Raw genomic sequence first — 14,426 nt, forward strand, 5'->3', positions numbered from 1 at the left:
TGTGTAGTTTCTCATTATCATGGTCTAAAGACCCACCCTCAAGCCAGTACCTAATCTCAACCCTTTTGTGCAGTATTCCACGTCACCCATATGAAATAAAGCGAAGAAAAATCCCACGGATTTTTATTTCACTCCCGTTGAGCCAGACATCTAAGCCAGAAACATTTTTCAATGTACTTAATGCAAATTGACCTGAGTTTTAATAAAATGTCTTCAGTGTTGATATATGAAGCTTACTTTTGTATTCGAGTATTGAGCGAATTAATGAAGTGATAGCAAATGGCAACTCATTATATTCTTGATTGCGTCGTAGCCGAAATTAGCATAAAGGAGGCTCGATATAATTGAGGGATCTCGCTGATTTTAGCCTCAAAGTTCATGAACACATTCTAAAAGGATACTAACATACTTTAAAGGTATCAGGAAGGTGTTTCAAACAAGAAGAGATGCTTTTCAATTTTCTTTCTTAGATCTTGACATTTGATGGAAGCCACTAGAAGAGTAGCTCAGACCAAATGCCCGCCAACGTTACATAAATCAGTATACAGAACACATACATATCATAGGTCGCATCAGCTGACAACATGACTATTGCAATTTAAATCCCACAGGAATATTTCTTACAACTTCAAATTTTACCCACACAGCTGCCACATGGCAGATCTTGTTTGATATGAGACAATAGTATACATATTTGTCATTAAAATAGCAACACCTCACAACACAAAGAGGATACAAAAATAGATCAATCTCATTCTTATTAGATTCTTACCCCAGTTTAATGTGCTCTAGTTAACAAAGTAATGCCAAGTGAATAAATCGGTTACGATCCGCATTTCGGTTTAGTGTTGCACTTTGGGGAAAGTCTAGAATATTATTTGACAAACATCGCTGATCTTTTTCGAATTATGAAATTCTATTCTATTTTTATATTGTCATTAGACGGATGTGCAGGCTAACTAGGTGCATTTATAATTGTCCTGAACATGCCTTATTTTATAATTCGTGACAAAATGAATTAATGCATTTTCAAAACGTTCACTACATAATTATTATGGCAGTTTAACAAAGTTTTGATTTAATTAATATCATCTCGTGACTAATTTCAGTGTTCGTGGGAATTTTCGTCGACCAAAGTTATAACAGTTACGAAGTCTCAATAAACGCTCAAAATCGTTTTGACGCTAGATATGTTTGTGCTATTGAGTTAAAAGACAAAATGACGAAAACATCTCTTACTTGTGTCCATCGTTCGATTAAATAATTCTTCACCTATAATTAAACTGATCAATAACGTATGTATATATTCGCCTATATTGTTACTAATGTTACATAGTACATGGCCGCACCCCTGAGAGGTTAAAATTATTTTGCAAGATACCTCACAAATGAATGGATTTCGTAAGAGGTCAAATGTGCCTAATGAATAATTATTTGTGCCCTAATGAACAATTTTCTTTGTTCACGTTGTATCTGGTTTTTAAATATTATGTTTTACTTCTAGCTCATAATCATAATCCAGCATCCTTGTTCATGGAGTCAGTAAGAGACTCCTTCCTAGTCCAGCACGTTACCAAACCAACCCATTATAGAAGTAAACAGACTCCCAATATTCTAGACCTGGTGTTTACCAGCGATGAATCAATGTTGGAAGAGCTTCGTCACGAGGCTCCGTTGGGCAAAAGCCATCACCAATCATTGTTTTTCAGACTCAAGTGCTGTACAGAAAAGACGCCTCGGAAGCGTGAGCGTTTAAATTTTGCGAAAGGCGACTATGATAAACTCCGAGAAGCAGTGAATCTGTCTCTTATACACATCTAGATGTGTATAAGAGACAGGTCCAGCAGCTATCTCAATCAATCGTCAGTTATGGAAAGATCGGGTTCCACAGGCCGGATCCCTTGTGAATCACGTCACGAAAAGTTCAAGAATCGGCAACAGGCCATGGGCCTATGTCTTCAACGCCGACACTTCTATTCTATTCTATTCTATAATACCGTCAGTGTAAATGATTGAACTGGTTTGAAATGAAGTTCTAAGGATTCAATGCTTATTGAAAGAATCAATGTTCATTATAATTATCTATATTCATGAATGGACTTGTCTAAGAATGATCATAGCAATTGCGTAATCAACTGTGATTAAGTTAATGTGGAACTATTTCGAAGTCATTTGGTATATGACGTTTGCAAATTTGAATTTTTAAATTTGACATTCAATTCAATTATCGTTCGGATTAATTTTTTCTGTTTTCATGTCCGAATTTCACACTCATAACCTATAGTGCTTTCTCATTCTTCCGCTTGAACTCTTAAAAAGTCTTTAGAATTTGTAGATACATATATAGTTAAAACAGTCGCTTCTTGTTTTATTTTCACATATTTAATTGCTTAAATGAAGTTTCATTTTAGAGTTAAATTGCTTAAATGGAGTTTCATTTTAGGAAATAATCGTGACGATTTTCTCCTTATACCTAGACCCAGTAGGCTACCCTAATATTATTGACTTTGGAATCGGTTTATCTTGAAACTAATGAAGCTAAATAAATATTAATTACAATATTAATTTGTTCAAAAGATCTGAGGTAGGGACAAGTTGGTTACAAGAGAACAAATAAAAATTTAATGAAAAATCAAAAGATTGATTTTCTTTTAGAATACGAAATGCTAGATAAAACTAAGCATTATGTACTGAAAGCTGAGCACTGCTAACTAACAATATTTAAGGTAGTGCAATTTCTATCATAAAGCGAACACGTTCGCAAAATTTCACCTAAAGTTGGACATGTTTTGTAAAAGCGCGTAAAGTTCAAGGAATGAGAGGAAAAATTAGGCCCATAATCAGTCAAAAGCAGCCGAACTTATCTTAATTGACTTTGTCGAACGATTTGAACAAAAAAATACTTATTCAGATTAATTACCTATTCTTCACTAGTCGGGGTTGAGTTTTAGGCGCTTGGTCACATGGGTCCGGGTTTTAGTCACTTGGTCCAGGCCCCGGGGCTCCCCGGACCCATGCCCCGGACCTGACATGAAATTTTTCTAAGTAAATTTCCAAAAAATTTTCTAAATATGAAAATTTTATAGGTAAAATTAAAAGTTTTTTCGACGTTCCAGATGATTTGTAGCCTAATATTTTTGTGAACCTGGTCCGCCGGACATGTCCGGGTTTTCGTCATTTGGTCCGGGTCCGGCGGACCGGTCCGGGTCCGGATTTTGGTCAGTACCGTCCATCTCTACACCTCCAACAAAGCAAGCAAGCATATGAACAAGTGTTTAAACACCTGCCGGTCTTCGCATGACTTCTTCTTCAGTGATCTTCACCATCAACCCGGCATCAAATCAATCAATCAAACACCTGCTACCTAGTATGCAAGGCCACGAGCGTTGCCGTTAGCAACCGATCTGTTACAACAAAGTTTTGAAAACTTCCTAACATTCAAGTGATTCAACTTATCATTTGGACAAAATCGAAACCAAATATTCATGAATCATGAGAAATCTATGCCGTCTACCAAATAAAATTTTGACCTTTACCATGAAAATGAATCGAATATATTTGGCCTGCTGAACTGATTAGTATAGGACTCTATTATTTTAGTCTATACTAATCAGTTCAGATGTTGATCTAAACTGTTATGCATGACAAGCTTTGGCTGGTCTCGGCATCATAGTGGCAAAGCAGAGAGTTTTTTAGACTCTTCCTCAAGTTCATTTTTGAGTCCTATAAGTAGACCAGTAAAGTATCTTGGATACCAAAATTATCATACATAAGAAATCTGTTAAAATCTTGAGTAAATGAGGAAATTAAAAATGAACTGATTCTAAACAATCACTGGTTTGCCACTATGCTCGGCATTTGCAGTAATTATATTTACGGTAGCTCAAGATTTATAATTCAAATTTATTTATTTTACAATATACCTACATTTAGGTGCAATCCTGTCATTCCTGTGACTGGCTGGAGGCCCGCCGCCCGCTGGACAGGCTGGCCATGGGCCCATGGCCTGACAGTGATAAGAAGAATAGAAATCAAATCAAGGTTGATTTGTTGAATTGAATTAAGAAATGATTACATATCATAACATATGCAATATGTCCATCATTCCATGCATTATTCAACACATTTATTTCTTGGATAACAATTGAGAGCAAATAGGTATTTTTATTGGTAATCTACAAATTACAATGCTGAGAAAAAGAATGAAGTCCATTGATCACAAGACATTTGCCAAATACAGTAAAGAGTAAACACTGTATATTCTGACACATTTAGGCCAGGCTGTAGAGTAGGGCCTTTTAGCTCGAGATATCGGCGTCTTTTCAAGCTCTCCATCAGCCACATCGACCTTAAATTGGCGTCCATGGCCGATCATAAACTATGGCTCAGGCAGCCATGACCGACCATAAACTATAGATTGCATGATCAGCCCCGCTGTCACCGAGCCCATCTTCAGCTTGTTTGATTGCTTGTATCTGTCACCCGATCACAATGTGCATACATCTGGCAAGCCCAATGCTACTGCTGAAAAAACTTGTCAATCTATTGTGTTCTAATGTGATCTATTGTGTTCTAACATGATCTATTGTGTTCTAACACGATCTATTGTGTTCTAACATGACTTATTGTGTTCTAACGTGATCTATTGCGTTATACCGCGATCTATCGCGTTCTAACGCGATCTATTGTGTTCTAACGCGATCTATTGTTTCTAACGTGATCTATTGCGTTCTAACGTGATCTATTGCGTTCTAAAATGTAGCTCTCACAGGCGCCGGAACTGCGCGCTACATCGCGTAGTTCAGGTGGCTATGAGCTCGTATGCTTGGGTGCTCAAATGTAGCTCTCACCACCATCGGAACTATGCGCTACAACACATAGTTACGATCGTAGCGTGTAGATCAATACGGCGCATCGGCCATATCGATCGTAAATCGTGATTTATGGAGAAGCATAATTGGCGACCGGCGTCCAGTGGTGTCCAGTGGCATCCTGCTCGGCGTCTTTGGTGCATGAAATCAGCGTCCTCGACCTATGTTGTGCCATGCTCTACAGTCTGGCATTTAGGATGTAGCAAAAAATGAATGGCTAATAAAAATCACCGTATGAGCAACTCTGCTCTACGTCACTCTCAAAACACCCCACTACACGCCAGTAACAATGAAACATCACAAACTGTTGGTCTGTTGCCATATTTATTTAAAAGCTTTCAGAATGCAAACCTATAAATCCCTATATTCTGATGCTGTGTGTGACTAAATTGCCATACCCAGGATGGTGCTGTTTTCCGTGGATTAATCCGGCGTAAACAAGGCTCTGCGAACTTGCACCGGCGTACGCCTTGGCGTACATCAGGAATAATTTGTGTACTTGAGGTACACCCCCAGCGTACATCAAGAAAAATTTGTGCACTTGGCGGCGGCGCAGACACCCGACGTACATCAGGAAAAATGTTGGCGCTGCAAGCCTGCAGCGTATCGCGGTCCCGCCACTACATTGTACAATACACGCATACATTTCTAGGGCTGCGAGCGCAGGGCATGGTAGTACAAATAGAAATTGTTAGCTAACAGTAAATTGGGCATTTTGTGAGACTAATTCCGGCTCCCAGCTCTGGCTGCCCTTCAAACTTTACTAATTCATAATTCCGACCCCCTTGTGTTCGAATTCTGATCGCTGTGTGAGCTGTATTGGAATACGACACAGCTTGGAATTAGTAGACTATTGAATATTGAACACTATTTAATTAGGCTTTTAATTAAGAGCTATTAAGCTTTTAATTAAGAGAATTTTAATTTTTGCACAGTGAGTGCACACAGCTTGTAACGAGCTGTGTGTCTGATTCCAAGCTGTGTCTGAATTAGTTTTTATGTGTCTAAAACCGTCTCTTAACTCAATCATCTATTAATTTATTTACCATTTGAAATCAGCAAGTACAAGTATACTTAAAGGATTCCTAATATATTCACAGACTTATTTAAAAGTCTCAAACCATAATATTCTTTCTACACAGTTTATCACTATTTGGTAGAGCAAGGTCAACTATCAACTTTGACACGTTTTTCGATGTTCTCAGGCTCTCACTGGGTGACGTGCACTGCCACTGTCTCTCTTTGGATCTTAACATTTTGCCCACCAGACAGCCCATTCATATGTTTAGTTCATCATACATTTAGTTCATTATATGTTTAGTTCATATGTTTAGTTCATGATATGTTTAGTTCATCATGTGTTTAGTTCATATGTTTAGTTCATCATATGTTTAGTTCATATGTTTAGTTCATCATGTGTTTAGTTCATATGTTTAGTTTAGTTCATCATATGTTTAGTTCATCATTTGTTTAGTTCATCATTTGTTTAGTTCATCATATGTTTAGTTCATCATACGTTTAATTCGTCATATGTTTATTTCATCATATGATAATATCTACGCAGTTCAGTTGTGGCGAGTTAAGTGGCCAACACATATAAACTTGAAAATAGAACACTTGCAGAGAGTAGCTGGAGCTTGAGTATATACCAGTGTAGAATAAACTGTTTTGTTGATCAACTGATAGACTAAACTAAAGGGTCCAGTTTTACTAGTTTACGTTAGTTTTGTGGATCCATTGCCGTGGCTGTATATATATTCATTTTTATATATATATGGCAATATATAGTGACAGTATAATAGTGACAGAATAAATCATTTTAATATGTATAAAAAATTTTATATATTAAAAAAATTAAAAAAAAAATTTTTAATAATAAAAAATATAACAAGAAATTCATTGTACATGTGTTACATCGGAGGCACTGGCCTCTTTGGAAGTATCGTCTTTAACAGGTAATTTTTAAATGCATATTATTAGTTTTAATTGCTCCTATATCTCACCACTGAGAGATACACCATTTGATTTGTATTGAAAAGATCTTTTGATTGTCAAGCCATTTTTTTCAATTTTGTTTTAGTTTGGATTATACATTGCAAAATGTGAGGGGAGGAGGGGGAAACATTTTGAAAATTCATAATTTTTTAGAAAAATCATCATAACAAGAGAATCAAGAAAAAATTTGAAAAAGTGGCTCAACAATTGCTAGATATTGTCTTTACAAATCGAATGATGTGTGTTTTGATGTTGTAGCACGATATTTGTAGGAGGAGATTCTAAAGTACCCCCTTTTTGGCTGTTTTCTATGAATTTTACGTTTTCCTTCATTTTTTTCAAAAAATTCACACAAACAAAATAGTTGTCATTTTCAATTTTACATATGTGTACTACCAAGTTTGGAGATGATCCTTCCCTAAATATAGAAAATAGATTTTGACTGGTATGCTCCTCTTTAACCAAAACAAGTGATCCCATTTCCAGCTGGTTTCTTAGAAGGTCAGTCCATTGAAATATACACCAACTCTGGCAGTATCAATATTTTGAATGTCTACAACTCCTGCAAAAATATATCGTTAGAGCAACTTCAGCATTACACTAATCAGCTCAGTAATAGTTTTATTCTCATTCATGATCTGAATGGACACTTACCCCTGTGGGACTTCCAAAAGAGATACAACCTCACAGGCTGGAGGAGCATTGAGGAGTTATTTGAAACACACAACCTTATACTGCTTAATGATGCAGACACTCCTAGTTACATCAATCATTGTACTGGCTCAACTTCATATCTTGAGTCTACTTGTCCTCAGTGAGCTGCATTGGGATAGTGACATATGCAGCAATCACTTGAACCTTAGTAGTCACTTTTGGCTTCAGAGTGTACCAAGTGGAGTACCATATATATTTTACCTGGGAAAAATTGAGCCTTGAAAAAAAAAGCCAACTGGGCCAAGTGGACAACCTTGTTTAAGCAAAATAGCCAACTTTCAACTGATATGTACCTTCCTCTACCGTAAAATGGGGTAACTTAGACCGGCGGGGTAACTTAGACCACTTTTCGTTTTTTTAACAAAAACCCCCGCAACTCAAAAACTATTTGACATAGAAAAATTTTGTCAATGGGCATTAAAGGCAGAGAGGCAGGAGCCAGCAATTTATGGTGAGTGAAGCTAGAGTATAGACCTGTATTTTGCATGTTTCAATTCAAGTTTAATTTAGCTAGTAAGAAAATGGCATCATTTATAAGAAAAAAAGTGGTCTAAGTTACCCCATTTTACGGTATATGTAGAAACCATAATCATTCCATCACTAATAAAATCATTTGAGTCAAACTGTGAAAGAATGCATACCAAGGACATCAGGCACAAGACAGTGCAAATGAAATACCCCATGGTGGGATCAGGAGTGCAAGAAAGGAGACTCTGTCTGGCATAGATCCGGGCGGGGGGGGGGGCCTCTGCTGTTTGGCCTGACCCACGAGTATGCTGGGCATCCGGCTGACGTGCAGGCCAGGATAACCCCACAACGTAGACGTGGCAGAGATCGGGGGCCGCAGAAGATTGCCTCCTGCATCGTGGCGACTGACGCTATAAACGCAATCCTAGAAGCCCCACCACCGGCGATTACATCAGTGGAGGCCACACTCCCTAGCCCCTACTGCTACCGGTTGGCGCTATCCCAGCTCCGCTTGGGATACTGCAGCTCCCTGGAGTCCTACTCTGCTAGGATCGGATGCTCCCCTAGCTCTGCCTGCCTGGAGTGCTGGGATCCCCTCCAGTCCGTCCAGCATCTCTTTGCTTGCCCTGCCTTCCCCACGTCTCTCAGCGCCTCCTCACTGTGGGACAGCCCCATGGAGGCAGCAGCATTCCTGGCCACCCTCCCTGCCTCCGCCCTTCTCCCCCCTTTTCCAGTGCCTGCCTCCACCCTTCTCCCCCCTCTTCCAGTGCCTGCCCCCACTCACCACCTGAGCCTCCCCCTAGTAAGCGTGATGGGTGCAATGAACAACAACAGGAGTGCAAAGCTGCTGTTGAAGACAAAAGCCAGGAACAAACTCTGAAGTCATCCAACCCTTTCAAACCTGATTCACTTCTAAAGATGTGTTGCAGTTGCAAAACACCTGGCTGTGAGGAAGAAAAGGGAGAGTGGGACCAAGTTAACTGAGTCCCTGTGCTGCACCACAGCCACCTCCAAGGTGTGGAATGCCATCAAGAGCATAGGTTTGAAGCAGTGCTCCAGGAGTTTTTCAATTGAGAAACATACTGCCCTAAATCAAGAAATTGCTTAAATTTTCTCAAGCACATGCAGCCAAGGTTTCTAAAAGAACTCTTGTCTGCAGGGTGCGGAAAGGAGCTCTGTGGGGCATGGCAAGCAGTTCTGTCAGAACTGCCTGTCTGCAGGGCATGGCAAGAAGGTCTGTGAGAACTATTTTATATATTGTAGGTATATATATTATTGATAGATAATACAAGATTAATGTTTTTCTATCACAATATGTTAAACCTAAGCATTAAATTTAGTTTTTGTATGTAAAAATATGAGACTTTCATTAAACTTTCTTATTTTTCCTGGGGTATCAAAAGATCTTAGTTTTCATGGATTAGATGGGTAACTGGGCAGCAATCTGGGCAATAGGTAACATAATCCTAATTAAAAAAAATTTGAAATGTTTCCATGATGCTGATGTTCTAATCTATAAAATTTTACAGAATGAAGTTAATTTCTTAATTTTCTCAAGATGTCCTCTCTAAGTCAAAAAACTGTATTTGTTATGGACCATACTCTAGCTGCTTCTTCTGGTGTGCAACTTGACATGGAAAGTTTTTGCAAGCCTCGGCTTTCTGGAAGTGGAATGTCATTGCCCCATGCGTCTCACTACATTCCCCTCCTCCCTGTGGACAAGACAATCTGGACATGTGCTGTTGAGGCTATTACTGAATACTGCAGGTTAGAACCTTTGCTGCTGAACAAACTCCTTACTTATATGGGAACAATATAGGTACCGGGTAATCACTTTTGCTATCAGAAATTGGACCACCAAATTCAGTTGTAGGATTTTTAGCAGATTATGCCATAGTCTATTAAGGCTTCTTGGCATTTTCAATGAAATTCTGAAAAATTTTCATTTCTAATAATACCTACAGGTAAGCACATTGTGCTGTTGAAACCATTTTACAAAAATCAATGAATTTATAGCTAAACACAAATTTAGAAAAATAATAGAAAATAGAAATAGTTTTCTGAATTTCTCTTTTGACGCAAAAAACTAGCTGCTGATTGATTTTCATACATCATCGATTTTCAACTATAAATCAGCTCACATATCTAGGATAATCTAGATATACCTATGTATGATTGACATAGTGCCATCATCTGTGAAATAAACCTAGGTATACATTCAAAGGAAAATTCAGATCATTGATTTAATATTTCAAAATTAGGTACTTTTTTATGTAATAATTATAATTTTGTATACCATAATTTCTTAATTTTGTTGTGTAAGAAACTGAATGTCAGCTTAGTACTTCAGATGTATATATCTGCCTTATTCATATGGTACTTGGTTTTTCCCCAAGTAGTACAGGATTACTCAGGAAAAACCAGAACCTTTACAGCCACTATTCATGGATAATTTTTATTTTAGTTGCATAATTTATTATTTTTATTTGTTTGATTAAACTTGTAGAAATGCCTTGTTGAATTTCAATTATTTATGTACCGTAGTCTTATCTATACACTTCTGTGATCCAAAATGTTTTAAGAGATCACACAAGAGAAACAACAGAATTGCAATACTGTAAATCATGAAAGGTCTGAATAATCAAAAATAAATAACCTTATTTGCACATGCCATGTTGGTAAAATTTATTTATTTTATTGACTGGAATTTGTTTTTAGAATTCACTCTACTCTTCTAGAGTAGAATTCTCTACTAGAATTCACTCTTCTAGGTACTCTTCTTCACTTTGTTAAGAGGCCATCATCATGTTCTCTGATGAGTGGTTGTACATTTATAGGGAATATTGCTGATTGAACAGGTCTTACACCAATATAAAGGTTTAATTTTTACACCAAGCCTGAAATTCTAAATTAAATTATTTGTATTTCAGAATTGTGTGGGATATTTTCCCTGGGACTCGGTTCATCAGCCTAATGAGTATTGGAGGAGGTGCAGTTGAGAGGCTGAGCTCCTGGCATCAGGACCAAAGTTTGAATGCCATCATGCAGGTATCTTGTTGTGTTTTTTCCCATGTTTTTTGCACTTGGTGAAGATGTCTTGGATATGTAGGTTTCTGAAACCACTCTACAGACCAAAACACTTTCTATGTTTTTTTTTTTTAATTTTGCCAGGTTTTCCCAAGGACCATTTAATGTTGTAACATTTCAGCTAGTTGTTTGCTAGTTTCATGAAGAAGTATCTCTTCCTCAGTCTTTCATGCTTGATCCTTTTAGTCTTTTATAATTTCTCAGATTGATAGATTCAACTCTCTAATGAAAGAACTTTCTTACTACTAAGTTATTAAGCTCATTGTCGGTTTTTATGTCAGTTTCTTCAAAACAGTTGAGCTGGTTTAAATAATTTAATAAAGTGGATAAAGATACAGTGTTTTAATAATAGGATTTGCTTTGTTTCAAACAGAATTGCACATAATCAATCATACTGCTGTAAATATTATTCTATGGGCCTGAAAATGGATGAATGTAGTACGTGGATGGTTATTGAATTTCACCCCATGTGCATCTCGTCTCTTACATTTATTCATTTCTCTTCTTTTTTTGTCATGAAAATTTGTACATTTATTTGATTCTCTTATAAATAAGTCATTGCTTTGTACAGTACCTACTCCTAATAAAGAAAATAATTAAATTAAAAATTTACCTTACTTTTTCGAGCAGCCATTTTCAGAATACATGACAGATCCATTCTATACACCATCTGACAAGCCAATTATTTGATGAACATTAGAATATTGTACTGTTTTGATTATTACGGTATAGATTTATTGGGGTATGAGCTGCATTCTAAATCCATATGGCCATAAACAAATGTAGTATGTGAGAAGGTGATTTAATGGTGTTCATAATTAGCATATGTATATCGTGCCACTTAATCTAATTAAAATCAGTTAATGTAAGACATTTATTTCATTATAATAAAAGTTATTTTGTTGTTGAAACATCGTGTATTATGCTGTGTTGACTTGATTATTATAAGTAGTTTGAGGTGCTTTACTTTAGCCTAGATTTAAAACTGATGTTTTCACAAGATTGTATCTGTTTAATTTCTTACCAAAATAACAAGCACATGCACATAAATTGCATCAAAAGTGTATGCGTTACGGTAATTTGAGTTCTGTGTGTGCGTTAATTTGAGTTCTGTGTGTGCAGTTGTTGATGGTGCTGGGGCCGGCACGACCAGGGACTGCAGACCTGTTGTCAGGCTGCTTGGCGGCACTCCAGAACCTCACAGAAGTCACGCCCGCTCAGAAGCTTCAGACGCAGCCCGTGGGCAACAAGGGCAGGGTCGTTGTGGTTACAAAGCTGCACAGCGACGATGAAGCACGTCTCTATTACCAGAAATTCTGCGACTTAGTTGCCAATGTCAACAGGTCTGTGGATGGCGATAAGGTACCGATTGCTCACGTTCAGTTAGTGCTTCTCAGTTTTATTGGAGAAAAAGAGCCGAGCAGAGTGAACAACGGGAGTTTAAGTGGCGGTGGCAGTGGCGTCAGTGGAGAAGTTGTGGAGATGCAATGTGGCAGCTGCGTTGCTGCTAAACTTTGTTCGTTGGTGGTTAGGCACTACAACCTCGCGTCAACCACAGTCACGGGCATTCCTATGAAAGAGGAGCAGAACGCCTCGTCCTCAGCAAATTATGATGTCGAGCTTTTCCATCCTGCTGAAGCCCATGCAGCCACGGCAGGCGATAACAGCATTCGCACGACGCGTCAAGACACAGACTACCCCACCGTCACCCTCAAGTGGTCCACTCCCAGAACCAATGCCAGTCAGGAACTGCACCAGTGCAGCACAGCCTTCAGAATAACTTCTGTAGATGTCAACAGCCGACCCTCCTCCTGCCTTACAAACTTCCTCTTGAACGGTCGATGGGTAATGTTGGAGATGCCAAAGAAGACCCCCACACAACACACCAAAGTCATGAGCCACATGCTCGCCGCTCACGGTGGTGACATATACATACATACTCTGCTGACAGCCCGTACGGTCTTAGAAGACCCTCCGTCCATCAGCGAGGGTCAGGGTGGAAAAGTGACAGATTATCGTATCCCGGACTTCGCGCAACTGATCCGCGCCAACATGTTGGTCCCTTATGGCAAGAACGGCCCCGAGCGCAGCCGCGAGCAGCTCGACCGCCACACCAAACACTTCCCCATCACGCTGTCCCAGACGACGCTCTTCTCTATAGGCCCTCCAATTGAATCTTTACTTAAATTCATCGTGCAATCGGAGTTAACGGACGATGAGGTTCTTGAATGTAAGCAAGTTATATTCAGCTTACTCAATGCGGAGGTACAAGGTGATAGTCTTAATACATCACACATAAGAACCAAGGGCCTGAAGAAAGAAGATCAATATAAAGCCATGTGGAAAGAATTAGAACGCTTTCTTTTGGATCACAACAGTTCCGCTAATCACCAAAAAGTTTACGAGTGTTTCTTGCACTGCCACAGTAAAGAACCAGTGAGTGCTTATGACAGCAGTTCTGGCGCCAGCAACCAAGAGTCAGTGAACATCGACCAGGCGCTGGAGGAGCTGGACGCTGCAGTGGCAGCTAGTCTACCACGACACGGCGGCGGCAGCAAGCGTCACCATGCCAATGAGACATCGAGCGACGGCAGCAAGAAGCGTCGCGTAACGCAGCCCTCCATCACCAGCTCCACTTCTCCCTCCGTCACGTCGGGCATGTCGCTCCTCACCATCATGATGCAGAAAATTAAGTCGTCGGAAGGAAAGTGTTTGCCTTTTGCTGGACAATTGAAAGCTGAAAATAACGTCACAAAACTTTATGCAAATTTCCAAAAAGAGAAAGATAAGGAGGATATGTCATCAAGGAGAAAGTAATCGTGCAGTGGTGTTTAATATTCACTTCTGGTGATCAGGGTGCATTGCATCAACGCGTGTAGGTTTAAATTTTATTGGATAAGTCATTTTAGGAGGCCGGACGTTTTTTGTGATAGCACTCCTAACTATTATGCCAACTTGTGGATTGAATTGACAACAAAAATTTACGTACTACGGTACTTTTTTATTTATGTCCTCTTCCATTCATTGTGATTGAACAGATCTATCCAAGATTTAATCTCGAAGTAAGCAAAGGCTGATTGCTTAGCTGTAATTTTCTTTAATGACAGCATAGCGCAGTTTTAACAGTGAGTGCCGTTTTAACAAAAAATAGATAATTTTTTCCCTGAAATAATTTATTCACTTGATATGTAGTCTTAATATTGAGGCATTTATCGTATCTTGAGATCAGGTTTTGTGCGCCATCAATTTCTTAAATAAACTTCGAGACAGCAAAAAAACTTCGCAGCTAAG

The 14,426-nt window shown here is 38.7% G+C and overlaps 1 protein-coding gene across 1 annotated transcript; it reads left to right on the forward strand.

The window, feature by feature from the left end:
* The first annotated feature begins 9,569 nt into the window (after nt 1-9,569).
* On the forward strand, nt 9,570-14,128 carry LOC108667905 (integrator complex subunit 13-like). Its single transcript, XM_018155006.2, has 3 exons — nt 9,570-9,815; nt 10,979-11,096; nt 12,258-14,128. Exons 1-3 carry the CDS (start codon nt 9,607-9,609, stop codon nt 13,950-13,952), a joined length of 2,022 nt encoding a protein of 673 aa, XP_018010495.1. The 5' UTR covers nt 9,570-9,606; the 3' UTR covers nt 13,953-14,128.
* The last annotated feature ends 298 nt before the right edge of the window (nt 14,129-14,426 follow it).

This window comes from Hyalella azteca, unplaced genomic scaffold, assembly GCF_000764305.2.
Source record: "Hyalella azteca isolate HAZT.00-mixed unplaced genomic scaffold, Hazt_2.0.2 contig847, whole genome shotgun sequence".
Classification (NCBI taxonomy): Eukaryota; Metazoa; Arthropoda; class Malacostraca; order Amphipoda; family Hyalellidae; genus Hyalella; species Hyalella azteca.